Source organism: Bos indicus, chromosome 6, assembly GCF_029378745.1.
Source record: "Bos indicus isolate NIAB-ARS_2022 breed Sahiwal x Tharparkar chromosome 6, NIAB-ARS_B.indTharparkar_mat_pri_1.0, whole genome shotgun sequence".
Taxonomy (NCBI): Eukaryota; Metazoa; Chordata; class Mammalia; order Artiodactyla; family Bovidae; genus Bos; species Bos indicus.
Window position 1 is genome coordinate 16,391,059 of NC_091765.1, and position 14,694 is coordinate 16,405,752.

The window sequence follows — 14,694 nt, forward strand, 5'->3', positions numbered from 1 at the left end:
ATAATGTGAAATACTGCTCTACTAGCCTGCTTTTTCTTTAAAGCTCAGTTAGATATGTAAACATCCTCTTTTTCTATCTTAAATCTAGTAGGCTGTCCCTTTAAACTCTGGTTTAATAAACACAGCTCTAAATTACTTAAAGAAATAAAACACTTTATTTACAAAATTCAAATATGCTCCAATTAAAAGCTGTCCCTTTATTAAACACCCACAAAGTTCCGAACAATGTACAAAATGTTAAAACACTTATTCATACTCTTCTGAGGCAAAGCTGCCTGTTCTGCCACACTCATTTTTGCATAACGTTGGCATTTTAGTTCCACTGTCCTAAAAGACCAGTTCTTCAAAATGTGCTCAAGAAACAAGTTTCTGATCCACTGAAGCAGATTATGAGGTTAATGCAGAAGTCAACTGGTGAAGTTTCTGTCAACTGTTACACTTAATGTCCTCTTCCTGATTAAGAGAAAATGAAAATATTAAAAATATAGAAAAGTGAACTTTAAACAACACTATTAGCCAGAATTCAAGTTTAAAATCAGCATTAGTTCTCGTAAAGTTCAACAAACATACTTTACCAAATTTAACTATCATTTATATTACCACCTTTTTGCTTTTCAAATTAATAATACAGCAAAGTAAAGCAGAAGCAGGTGAAAAAATTCAAAGGTAAACGTGATATAAAATGAAACTGTATATTCAGCTAAAAAAAGGAATACCATGGTGTTCTACATACTTGCTGGCAAAAAGAAATAAAAGTTAGTAGACAATACCATTTCTAGAAATTCAGTTACTTCAAGTTTTTTTTTTCCCACTCACCTCTGAAACCACCACCCCCTCTTCCTCCTCTGAAACCTCCACCTCCTCTTCCACCTCTAAAACCACCTAAAAATAAAGGAAATATTAATTAAATAACTGTAACCTATCATATTTTGATAAGCCTATAAACATCAATATATTTCTTACAATTATAAAGAACAGTATTAGGTTGTTACAAAAGTTACTGCAGTTTCAGACCCTGAATTTTAAATTATAACTAGGCTCAAGTACTTCCTTATTAATCAAAATAGGAACCATTACAACCAACACACTTTTGCCAACGAGAAATAAGTTTGTTTATTCCTGTAACATAAAAACCCATGCTATGGGATTCAATGAACTCTTGGAGAGCATTTTCTGTATCCTGCTGGTTGTGGAAGCTTCTTCCCTGCAAAAAGTTGTCAAGATGCTTGAAGAAGTTGTAGTTATTTGCCAAGAGGTCAGATGAATAAGGCTAGAGGTCTGGTGAATTCAGCAAATGAGGCAAAACTTCACAGCCCAATTTGTTCAAGTTTTGAAGTGCTGGCTGTTCGACATTAGGTCAAGTGTTGTCACGGAAAAGAATAGGGCCCATTCTACTGATCCGGCTGCAAGCATTGCAAGTTTTCGGCGCATCTCATCAATTTGCTGAGGATACTTCTCAGATGTAATGGTTTCACCAGGATTCAGAAAGCTGTAGTGGATCAGAAGACTGGCAGCAGACCACCAAATGGTGACCATTACCCTTTTTTTGGTGCAAGTCTGGCTTAGGGAAGTATTTTAGAGCCTCTTCTCAATCCAACCACTGAGCTGGTCATCACTGGCATCATATAAAATCCACTTTTTGTTGCACGTCACAATTCAATCAAGAAATGCCTCGTTGTTGTTACACAGAATAAAAGAGGATGACACACTGAAATGATTTTTTTTTTGCAGTCAGCTCATGAGGCACCCTCTCAAGCTTTTTCACCTTTCCAATTTGCTTCAAATGTCAAACCACCATAGAATGGTCAATAAGTTCTTAGGCAACTTCTCGTGTAGTTTTAAGAGGATCGGCTTTAATGTGGCTCTCAATGGCTCGGAGTCACTTTCCAGTGGCCAGCCTCTGCACTCATCAAGGCTCTTGTTTCCTTTGCAAAACTTCTTGAACCACCACCGCACTGTACATTTGTTAGTTCCTGGGCCAAATGAGTTCTTGATATTGCAAGTTATCTCCATGCTTTATGACCCATTTTTGAACTCAAATAAGAAAACTGCTAGATTTTGCTTTTTGTCCAACATCATTTGCATAGTCTAAAATACATACAAAATAAACAGCAAGTAATATGTCATTGTTGTTGTTGTTCAATCACTACATCGTGTCTGACTCTTTCTGACCCCATGAACTGCATGCAGCATGCCAGGCTTCCCTGTCCTTCACTATCATGTTGAGTTTGCTCAAACATGTCCATTGAGTCAGTCATGCCATCCAACCATTTCATCCTCTGTGGTCCCTTCTCCTGCCTTGAATCGTTCCCAGCATCAGGGTCTTTTCCAATGAGTCGGCTCTTAAAATCAGGGGGCCAAAATACTGGACCTTCGACTTCAGCACCAGTCCTTCCAATGAATATTCTGGACTGATTTCCTTTAGAATTGACTGATCTGATCTCTTTGCAGTTCAAGGGACTCTCAAGAGCCCTTTCCAGCACCGCAATTTGAAAGCACCAGTTCTTTGACACTCAGCTTTCTTTATTGTCCAATTCTCACATTCACTCATGACTACTGGAAAAACCAGAGCTTTGACTAGACAGACTTTTGTCAGCAAAGTAACGTCTCTGCTTTTTAAAACGCGGTCTAGGTTTGTCACAGCTTTCCTTCCAAGGAGCAAGCGTCTTTTAATTTCGTGGCTGCAGTCACCATCTGCAGTGATTTTGGAGCCCAATAAAATGAAATCTGACACTGTTTCCACATTTTCCCCACGTATTTGTCATGAAGTGATAGGACCAGATGCCATGATCTTTGTATTTTTATTGCTAATGTCATTAGCAAAAAATATAAAGAAATGTGCATTAAAATGAAGTATAATATAATCATATTTATTTAAGAATGTATTCTAATATCAAAGGGCAAAGTTCAACAATGCAAAATTACAATTATTTCTGCACCAACCTAACATATATTCACTTATTTTATCTCACAGAATTTTTTAAAAGATAAAAATGGAGAAACAGTAGTAGTTTCTCAATCCAGCGGAAAGCTAAAATCCTTGGTTACAACTTTTTAAACAAGTTTTGTTTTACTACATTAGAAAAGCTTGTTACTTTAAAGTTCAATTTAGCCCTATTGTTAAATGTATCTGTACCTCAACTTTTGCTTATGGTATATACTTTTTAAACTGCACTAAGGCTTCTTAATTCTAAGAACAAAAAGTAGCAGACATGGGTGGTTTGGTTCTGGGAGTACTACCATGCCTGCTAAGTTGCTTCAGTCGTGTCCAACTCTTTGTGACCTGATGGACTGTAGCCCACCAGGCCCCTCTGTCTATCGGATTCTCCAGGCAAGAATACTGGAATGGGTTGGCATGCCCTCCTCCAAGGAATCTTCCCAACCCAGGGATCGAACCCATGTCCCTTAAGTCTCCTATATTGGCAGGTGGATTCTTTCCCACTAGCACCACCTGGGAAGTACCATGGACACAACATTTAAGGTTAACTGAGCTGAAAACAGACACTGATGTCCATATGCTGAAGAGCTTTGAAATTTTAAAATTTTACATAATTTTTTTCTATTATTCAATACATTTGGCTTCCTACTGCAGTTCCTACTTTTACTTATTTTGGGGGATAGCTTTGTAAAAGAATGATGAAACATAAAAAGAGAAATTATACAGAAACAAACGTATATGTCCAAAATACAATATAAAAAGATTAAGATTTTAAGAAAATAAAGTTGTGAATTTTTTAAACTATTATATATAAGACTGAATATAAAATGGGAATGAGGGGATCTCCATTCAAATTCTTAAAGGTATACTTCCAAAGAAATAAATATAAACATATCTCTTAAGAGATTATCTCCAAGTTATCTGGATCCAAAAAGGCACATTTACAGAGTGAAACATTCGTTAAATTGAGAGGCAAAAGTGAAAACAGAATTCTCTTTTCTGATACAGTAACCCACTTGGCAGCTCCTCTTCCTTACCACTTTGGCTCTGCCCATCATCCTGTCACCCACCTAGCACATCATTCCCAGATGCCGCATCCCAGCTCGTCCCCAACCTTGCTTATCACCTGGCTGCCTACACAGTAAATGTACCAAAGCTGTGGGGAAATACATAATATCAACACACTGAAATCAAAGCAATGAATTTATTGGTAATAGTCTTTGATATTACATCAGAAGATACTGGTTTTATTTCTGAGCCGCCACTTGTTTGATTAGGACAAATTAACATTTCTAAGCTTCCATTTCCTCATCCATAAAAATAAAGATATCACCCACCTTCATGAAGTTTTGTTAAATACTAATTAAAAAATTAAAATTCAATTAAGATAATCCTATACATTATAGAAACTAAGCATTTATTACTATGGTAATCTGCCAAGATTTGAAAAGAGCCTTACTAAAAGAAATAAATAACCATAAGAAAAGTTGGCTTATATTCAAAATTAAATTGTACTCTTTAAATAGGCAGTGACTTTGAAATCTCATTAGAAATTTTCCTCCATGGGGAACTTACCACCTCTACCACCTCTGCCACCTCTGCCTCTTCCTCCTCCTTGACCTCCCCTGCCACCACCTCTTGGAGGTCCCTTTTCACCAGGAGGTCGAGGTAGAAACCTCTGCAACGGCAGCAGCTTATATGGGTCTATATAAAACTGGAAGTATAACAGAAACAATTAGTGTGATGAGCTGGGGGGTAATATAATATAATCATTAAGAACCGACACACTAGACTCAAAACTGCCTGGGTCAAATTCCAACCCTCTAACTTCACTAGTGATACACTGAAGAAGTCTCAAGTACCTTTAAGTAAAACTGTCCTAAGGTAGGTCATTCATTTAAAAACCAAGGATCTAGGTGTCAGCTTGACTCACCTTCTGTAGTTTTTTAAAGGAAGATGCTTTCATGTTCTCTGATAATTTAACTGAAAAATACTATTAATTTTATTAAGGAATAAGCAATTATAATGAAAAGTAATCTTCTGAATTCACATGTAATTTTTAAAATAACAAGGTTAGAATATACAGAAATATTCACGAAAAGTAAGAAATGAGTTTCCAAACAGAAGTGAAGTTTTTGTTTTAAAACTTCCAGTTCCACCATACTATTGCAGTAGCATCATCATAGTGAAAGCAAAGCAAGTGGCACTGATCCAAGTGACAATCATTTCTAAAACCTTCCAAAAAGGAAGGCACACTTAAGAAGCCTATCTTTTCAATTTATCTGGAAATACATTCCCCTGTCCTGGTTCTCCTTTATGGTCCAATCTTAGCAATACTGCATCCATTTCAATGAAGCACCAAGTTCAGTTTAATCAATACTTAACTCCAGAAAAAACAAATCATGACCTTTCAACAGGATTGCTACATCTTCAATTAAAAAGGATACAAAATCTCTAAGCTGTCCAAATATTTCATCCACTTTTCCAATTTGTTCTTTGTTTTCTAAATAAACTGGAGCATTGAAATAAGGTACTTTATTTTCATCTGTGGTACATTTACACACTATGTCATCTTCACAAGGGTGCAGGAACTCTCCTAACACTGAAATAGGACACGAAATTGTTAAAATATAAAACAGTTTCAAATGATATTGACCAATCTCTTCTAGAAGCTTTCCTCTTGGCTGCCTGGGATTTCACCATATCTGTCTTAAGGCAAAAAAGCCTTCCTGGCTTAGTACCAACTCCACCAAATACTATGTGACCTAGAGTAAGGGTCTATCTAACCTTCTCTATTCTTCAGTGTCTTCATCTTTAATGTAGGGCTAACAACAAAACCCTCGCCTAACACCTAGTACTGTGAGGATTAAGAACAACAATAAGTGTCAAGTGCTTAGAAAGTGCCTGGCACATTGAGACCACTCAAACTGTAAGTTATTTTATTATAGTTACTATTATTATTTGATTAAATACTATGCTTCATTCTATTGTCTCTTCTTCCTTCTACCCATCCATAACTCTAAGACAGTCTATTGTTCTCCTGCCTGTTTTCCCTCCTTCCCCTTTTAAAACTTCCCACTATCACCTTTTCACTGACTCTTCGATCCTTATCAAGAAAGTCTGGAATTTCATATAACTACTTTTATATCTAACTTACATCCACCCCAAACTAAAATACTCACCATATTCCTATAAAACCAAATCTCAATTCCCATCACCCAGGTTCAAAATCAAGAACCTTTTATTTCTAGTATTAGTCAAGTTCTAAGTTTGTTTCCACTGAAATCTCTCTCCCATCTAACCCTTCCTTTTTTCTTCACTTTCGCAATGCTCTCAATGTGTCATGCATGGACTGTTACGGGGATAGGACCTTTGACTCTAGCCACTGACCTCTACACCATTTTGCATACTGATCCAACTTGCTCTTCATATATTAGACTCTATTTATCCTGTCTCCTCTTTGTCTACTGTCAAATTTTGTCTCACTTTCTACAACTTCCACCCTATCTCTTTGATAATTACCCCAAAACTGCTCTAATTAGGTCTTTATTATTTTTTTTACTCCCCCGTGCAGTTTCCCTTCTCAGCAAGTTGTGGTGTGTTTTTTTTTTTTTTAAACTCACTTCATTTACTTAAGAGCGGCAATTAAGAGTCAGGAAACTTGGCTTTGTATCCCAAATATATCCTTACTGATCACTCATCACTATGACCCTAGCAAAGAAACTTAACTCTGAATCAATTTTCTTATCTGTAAAATGGAAACAGTACGGGTAAGGACATAAAATACCTATTTATATCTCCCTTTTAGCCAAAACTCTAGTTCTGTTTCCATAATGTATTTTAGGTGTCCTTCAGCTTTCTTACTTTCTACAGCACGATGTGAAGTCAGTTTACCGCCTCTCCGTAGGCTTGACTCCACAACTAAGAACCAACCCCCTGAGAAAGACAGCTGCTGCATCTACCTTTCAGCACCAGACTCCTAGTCAAACTTACTAATAACACGGACCTACAACCTCCGCCCCCGACTCCATTCCACCCTCCGCGCCCAAGTAGGTCAAGCTCTGAAGCCTACATACAAACTACTTGTTCTGGAGGTCCTTGGTCTTGGCCTTTGTTAAAGCCTCCACGGCCTCCCCCTCGGCCGAATCCTCCTCTGCCGCCGCCGCCTCTGAAATTACCGCCGCCTCCACCTCGGAAGTGGTTGTTGCTGCTGCCGCCGCGACCGAAGCCGCCACCTCGATTAAATCCTCCGCGACCTCCACCTCGAAAAGACATGTTCGCTCCTACCTGGTGAGAAAAACAGTGCGTGCCGTTCATTCACTGGGGCCTCTGGGCCTCAATCAGAAACCGTAAACGCGGATAACAATGGTAACAGCAACTCTGCCACCTCAACCACGGCTAGAGGGCCAGAGACTCGCCCGAAAGGTGAGTGTGACCTGCCGACAGCCCTGTGAGCGCCGACCGACCACTCATCACGAGCCCCGTCGCCCCGGGTGAATACCTCCTCCCCCAGCAGGCAGGAAGGGCCTCAGCCACATTCCCTCCCTCCCTCCGCTGGGTTCCACGTCCAAGATTCTCAGACCGCTTAGCCTCCTCCCGCTACCTACCGGCGCCACGTGCACCTCAGGCCCGGGTGCTCACACCCACCCGCCCGGTACTTCCGCCTCACACGAGCCTCTTCGGCCACCGTACCGGGACAAAACTGAAGTGGGGAGGGATTCGCCTAGAAACTCGAATAACGGGTTTAGAAAAAAAACCAGGCACCTGCGAAAGCAGGTACGCTGTCGCCTGTCCGAGAGAGCCTTCAATGCTGGAAGAGTATCAGTAATATCCCAACATCAACCGTTACTTTACGACAATCAGCTTTACTTGCCTACGGCGAGCAGAGGAAGTGACACACAATATCGGCGTCCTTGGAAGCATGACGTTGCAGGAAGTTCCGCTCTGCGGCGTTGCCCTTGGCGATGACTGGCGTCAGGGTCCGCCCCTCTCCCCGCGGCCCAGCAAGTTCCGGTTGCGAGCTGAGTGGAGGTCCGTGCTGTATTGTTAGACTGCGAGGCGGTCCTCTTGCTCGACAGTTGCTTGCGGCTCCCCCAGTTGTCTACTAAGGAGATTTGAGCCGCGCTCTGCCGGAAGGTGGATCTGTCCGCATCCGAACCCAATGAAAGGGCTTGTCTGAGTTCTTTCAAGTCGTTTGTTTCTGCCGGATCCTTTGAAGTACGCACGATTGTGGGCAGTACTGTACCCATCGTTTTATCCTATGGTCACTACCCTTATGGCAGAAAGTGAAGAGGAACTAAAAAGCCTCTTGATGAGAATGAAAGAGAAGTGAAACAGTTGGCTTAAACCTCAACATTCAGAAAACGAAGATCATGGTACCTGGTCCCATCACTTCATGGGAAATAGATGGAGAAACAGTGGAAACAGTGTCAGACTTTATTTTGGGGGGCTCCAGAATCACTGCAGATGGTGACTGCAGCCATGAAATTAAAAGACGCTTACTCCTTGGAAGAAAAGTTATGACCAACCTAGATAGCATATTGAAAAGCAGAGACATTACTTTGCCAACAAAAGCCCGTCTAGTCAAGGCTATGGTTTTTCCAGTGGTCATGTATCGATGCGAGAGTTGAACTGTGAAGAAAGCTGAGCGCTGAAGAATTGATGCTTTGAACTGTGGTGTTGGAGAAGACTCTTGAGAGTCCCTTGGACTGCAAGGAGATCCAACCAGTCCATTCTAAAGGAGATCAGTTCTGGGTGTTCTTTGGAAGAATGATGCTAAAGCTGAAACTCCAGTACTTTGGCCACCTCATGCAAAGAGTTGACTCATTGGAAAAGACTCTGATGCTGGGAGGGATTGGGGGCAGGAGGAGAAGGGGACGTCAGAGGATGAGATGGCTGGATGGCATCACCGACTCGATGGACGTGAGTTTGAGTGAACTCCGGGAGTTGGTGATGGACAGGGAGGCCTGGCGTGCTGCGATTCATGGGGTCGCAAAGAGTCAGACACGACTGAGCAACTGAACTGAACTGAACTTCGTGTCTGACTCTGCAACTCCATGGACTGTGCAGTCTTGGTGTCTGTTTTCTCCAACTCAATGTGTTGAAACCATTGAACTCCTTTGGAACCTTCAAGATTACATGATACCCCTTTATTTTACATATAAGAAACTGACAGAAGGGAAGAAACTTCCCCAACTAACTAGAGGGACAAAGTGAAACCATGGATTCTCATACCCCATCAATCCTTTGCTGTATCACCACCTCCTTCCTCTTTTCAAGTTTTTCATCTTTCCAATTCCCTGTTTGTCTTCATGGTAGCATCATACTCTTGGTTTCTGAATCTTTGGACTCCAACATCTCAGCACTCTCCTATCATCATCCCCACCCTACCTCGGTGGCAGTCTCTTTATTCAAAGCTATCTATTTCTATTCATTCCATCTAAAGTAGATTCGTACTGTCGATACAGGCCTCCTGTTGCCGCTACCACACTCTCCTCTGTTATTCCTATCCTAAATCACCCAATATAATCTACAACAACTCAAAAGTTGAGAAATAATTGCAGTGAACTACAACATCCTCACATTCTGAGCATCTTTGTTGTCTTGAAATAAATGCCTCCACCCTTTTCTTCCCTCCATCTGTAATGCATGTGATGACATACTGAACTTAATAGAGTTTCCTCATACCATAGCCATCTTCAGGACCCTAAATAGTTTCCCATTTCTTTTAGTAACAAGTCTAAAGTAAAATTTCTCCATTGACTAGGCCTTCTGTATAATTAATTTTGTTTCCCTCCAGTGCTCTACACCATTTTTATGCCCCATCAGACCAGCATCATTGCCTTGCTTCTCTTTCTCTGCCACTGGCAATCACCTCCTTCTTGGAAGAGCTCCATTTCCCATCCATTTGATCAGCCTTTTTCTATCCTTTTACCCTTGAAAGAACCATTGAATTAATTTTTATGTCTCAGAAAACCCTGCATAAAAATTTTATATACCCAGGTGACACAGTGATGAAGAATCTGCCTACCAATGCAGGAGATGCAAGAGGTGTGGGTTCAACCCCTGGGTTGGGAAGATCCCCTAGAGAAGGAAATGGCAACCCACTCCAGTATTCTTGTCTGGTCTGGGAAATCCCATGGACAGAGAAGCCTGGCAGGCCATGCACAAAGTTGGACACAACTGAGCAACTGAGCACACAGCACAAGTCTCCATCCCAGTACATTAACATGATCAGCAGACATAAGAATCCAATAATAATGATCAATGCTCTTTTTTTCCAACTATAGTAAAATATGCATAATATAACTGTACCACATTAATCATTCTGAAGTGCATAGTTAAATGGTTCACATTGTGCACCTCAGTGCTGTTTAAAGAATGGTGTTTTTCTATGAATCTGTTTATTTTTGTCCAGGACTAAAACTTATTGGCCTACTCTGTGTCATTTCCTCCTCCTCACAAAGGATCTCAATTTTTTTAAATTTTTATCAAATTAGAGTTACTGTATAATATTATATGTTATCATTGTACAATCAGTTCAGTTCAGTCGCTCAGTCATGTCCGACTCTTTGCGACCCCATGAACTGCAGCATGCCCGCCTCCCTGTCCATCACCAACTCCCAGAGCCCACCCAAACTCATGTCCATTGAGTCGGTGATGCCATCCAACCATCTCATCCTCCCTCGTCCCCTTCTCCTCCTGCCTTCAGTCTTTCCCAGCATCAGGGTCTTTTCAAATGAGTCAGTTCTGCACATCAGGTGGCCAAAGTATTGGAGTTTCAGCTTCAACATCAGTCCCTCCAATGAACACCCAGGACTGATCTCCTTTAGGATGGACTGGTTGGATCTCCTTGCAGTCCAAGGGACTCTCAAGAGTCTTCTCCAACTCTGTAGTTCAAAAGCGTCAATTCTTCAGCTTTCTTAATAGTCCAACTCTCACATCCATACCTGACTACTGGAAAAACCATAGCCTTGACTAGACGGACCTTTGTTGGCAAAGTAATGTCTCTACTTTTTAATACGCTGTCTAGGTTGGTCATAACTTTCCTTCCAAGGAGTAAGTGTCTTTTAATTTCATGGTTGCAGTCACCATCAGCAGTGATTTTGGAGCTACATCAGTTTGCAGTTAATCTCTTCCTCTCTATTGTATGTCTTCAAGTAAATCCTCACTGTGTCCTCTTGATGGATTCCCTCTTCATTTTTCAGTGCTGTAATGGAATTATTTTTATTTATTTTCACTGAGATGTTGGGAGGTAAGAGATATAAACTATAGAAAATGTCAGTCATTGTGAGCTATTTGTTGCATTTTCTTTTTGTTAACTGCTGACAAATAGGAAATTCATTTTCTTACCTTGACTTCATATCCAGTCACTTTAACAAACTTTGACTTTAGGTCTAATAGTTTTCAATTAATTTTGTCTAAGTAGACAATCATCTCAACTACAAATTACAGCAATTTTGTTTCTTCCACTCCAACATTTATAAATTTTTCATATTTGTTGCCTCTAATTATAACAACAGTATTGAAATATAGCATCCTTGATTTTATTCCAGACTCTGAGTTTGGCTCCAGTGTTTCACTAGTATATGTGGTTGGTTTCTACATTTTATCGGGTTAATGATATTTGTTCTTTCCTAGATTACTCACTTTTTAAAAATTAAAAATTGGTGTTAAACTCATATCATATACCTTTTCCATATCTTGTGGTATAATAATACAGACTCTCTTATCTAATCTATTATTTTAATTAATTAAATATTTTAGTATAGTGAATTACACTCAGAAGAAATATCAACAACCTCAGATAGGCAGATAATACCATCCTAATGGCAGAAAGCAAAGAGAAACTAAAGAGCCTCTTGATGAAGGTGAAAAAACTGGCTTAAAACTCAACATTCAAAAAATGAAGATCATGGTATTTGATCCCATGACTTCATGGCAAATAGATGGGGAAGAAATGGAAACAGTGGCAGATTTTATTTCCTTGCTCTCCAAAATCACTGCAGACGGTGACCGCAGCCATGAAATTAAAAAACGCATGCTCCTTGGAAGAAAAGCTATGACAAACCTAGACAGCATATTAAAAAGACAGAGACATCATTTTGCCAACAAAGGCCGATATAGTGAAACCTATGGTTTTTCCAGTAGTCATGTATGGATATGAGAGTTGGACCATAAAGAAGGCTGAGCCCCAAGAATTGATTCTTTTGAACTGTGGTACTGGAGAAGACTCTTGAGAGTCCCGTGAACTGCAAGGAAATCAAACCAGTCAATCCTAAAGGAAATCAGTCCTAAATATTCATTGGAAGGACTGATGCTGAAGCTGAGGCTCCAATAATTTGGCCACCTGAATCAAAAAGCCAACTCATTGGAAAAGACCCTGGGGCTGGGAAAGGTTGAAGGCAGGAGGAAAAGGGGGGCAACAGAGGATTAAATGGTTGGATGGCATCACTGACTCGATGGACATGAGTTTGAGCAAACTCCGGGAGATATTGAAGGATATGAAATCCTGGCATGCTGCAGTTCGTGGGGTTGCAAAGAATCTGACCTGACACAGTAACTGAACAACAACACTAATAGATATCCTAATGTTGAACACCCCCATATTTTCTGAAATGGTCCACACTTGGTCATGATATGTTATTCTTTTGCTATATTGTGGTTTATGGTATATGGTTTCCTAACATTTTATTTAGGATCATTGCATGTATATTAATAATTAAGATTAGTTTATAGATTTCTTTCAAAGGCTTATCTTACCCAGTTTTGGATAAGTATGTCAGAGTATTGCTAGTAAGTCAGAGAGCTTTTTATCTTTTTTTATGTTCTGAAAAAGTTTAAATAACAGGAGAATGATTTTTCTTAAAAAAGTTGGTAAAACTTAGTGCCTTTGGGAGTTTAAAATCTTTAATATTTCCATTTCATCTTAGCTATTAATTTATTTGAATTTTCTATCTCATCCCAAGTCGATTCTGATAATTGTATTTTCCTTGACATTTTTTTTTCCCGGATCTTCAGGTTATTTGATAAATTGCACACGACTTTATCACTTAAATTTCTAAGTGACAAGCCACCAAGCCTCACTGGCTAACTTTAGTAAAAGAAAATTCAGTAGAAAATAACAGGATGTTCGCAAGTACTGACAGGTGGCTAAGAAACTAGGCTTAAGAACTAAAGATACTTAATAAGGCCTAAAGGAATCCAAGGAAGCTTATCTGTAGCTGAAACAGTCTGACCAGTATGGTCTCCTTTTGCTGCAATAAATAATTCACAACTGTTTCTTTTGTTCTCTTATCACTTAACTCAAGACCCAAACACCAGAGAGACAGAGACTCTTTGATCAGTCCCTGGGCTATAAAAGGGAATGGAAGGAGGCTGGATATGGATTTCTCAACTTCCATTTGGAAAGCAGGTGCCTGGAATTACTCTCCTACCAAAAACAACTCATAATAGAAGAAAGATAATTCCACACAGAAAATTGGGACCCTATTATGAAGGACAATGGATGTTGGCAGCCCCCTAGAAATGACCACTTCAATAGCTAAATTTTCCTCTAAAATTGTTTTACTCTCTCTTTTTAAAAATTTTTTCTCATAATGACTCATGTTACTTATCAAGTCTACTAGTTTTTTAGTTTCTGGTTTATTTACTATTGCTTATGTCTTTATTAGTTCCTTTGTACCACTTTGATTCTTTTTCATTATTTTTTAAATAGTATCCTGAGTTATATGCTTAGTTCACTTTTCAGTGCTTTTTTGTTATAAAATGTTTAATATAATTTGGATATATAAATGTCTTTTTGTTTTCTTCTATTCTTTCTAAGCTTAGAAATTCCACCCCTGCTAGGGTTTCATATTTGTTTCAATCAAATTTCTTTTAGAGATAAGAACCTTGATTCTAGTTTCAGCAATATTATAAAGTATATCAATAAGAATGTTTTCAGGAAAACTGAAACCACTGTAAGTATTTTAAGCAGAAAAGAATATCGGAAACAGTTTGCATTCACATGGGATGAACAACAGTATACATTTATAATTTTCTAATAAGTCTTGTCTTCCAACTTCTGCCATAAGAAAGTCTGAAGAGATCTGGGTATCATTGAGATTTCTTATAGAACATTAAATTGTTTTATTACACTGATGGCTTTACCTTAATCAGAGCAGATAAGCAAGAGGTGGCCAGCATGCTGAATGCCTTGATAAGACATACATGCTCCAGAGAGCAGGTGACAAGTGGCACATGAGCAAAATTATGAGAGAACAGAGCTCAGATTGCTTCCAAGATATCTAAAGTAAAAGACAAATTATTTTGTCTTGTATTTCATTTCACAAAGAAGGAAGCACAAAATTTAGTCAGTCTTTTTGGAGATATTCCTTTTGGGAATATTTGATTTGGGGGCAAATATTTCACACTGAAGAATGCTTTGGTTCCCAGAGCAGGAGAGAGTTCTGCAGTGGTTATCCAGAAGACCCTGTGGTTTTGGAGGTATCACAGATGGGAAAAAACAGCGCAGAGTGTTTGAGGAAGACCCAGTGGAAGAACAGCACCCTCAAGTTCTGCAGCAAGGCCATGGCATGTGCAGCAGAGAGTTATTCTTTTTGAGAAACAACCTACACCCTACTGGACACTGGTAAATGTGGAATGACTGAGAGGTCGCTGTGTGAGAAATGCGCACTACGAGCGGGGTCCTAACAGACCCATGAAGTACAAGGTTGAACAGGCCGAGCAAAAACATAAGATGAACCTGTCACATC

General features: G+C 39.5%; 1 protein-coding gene across 4 annotated transcripts; it reads right to left on the bottom strand.

The window, feature by feature from the left end:
• Positions 1-132: 132 nt before the first annotated feature.
• Positions 133-7,897, bottom strand: GAR1 (GAR1 ribonucleoprotein). Of its 4 annotated transcripts, none has more exons than XM_070791073.1 (7): positions 7,812-7,897; positions 7,015-7,225; positions 5,386-5,540; positions 4,872-4,931; positions 4,514-4,652; positions 817-882; positions 133-453 (listed from the first exon to the last, which is right to left on the bottom strand). In XM_070791073.1, the coding sequence occupies exons 2-7, from the start codon at positions 7,211-7,213 to the stop codon at positions 440-442; spliced, it is 633 nt and encodes a 210-aa protein (XP_070647174.1). In that variant the 5' UTR covers positions 7,214-7,225; positions 7,812-7,897; the 3' UTR covers positions 133-439. The 4 variants fall into 4 exon arrangements, with proteins under 4 accessions (XP_070647174.1, XP_019817872.2, XP_070647172.1 ...); XM_019962313.2 differs by having other exon boundaries at positions 7,703-7,858; XM_070791071.1 differs by lacking the exon at positions 7,812-7,897 and adding an exon at positions 7,542-7,805 and having other exon boundaries at positions 7,015-7,221.
• Between the last annotated feature and the right edge of the window lie 6,797 nt (positions 7,898-14,694).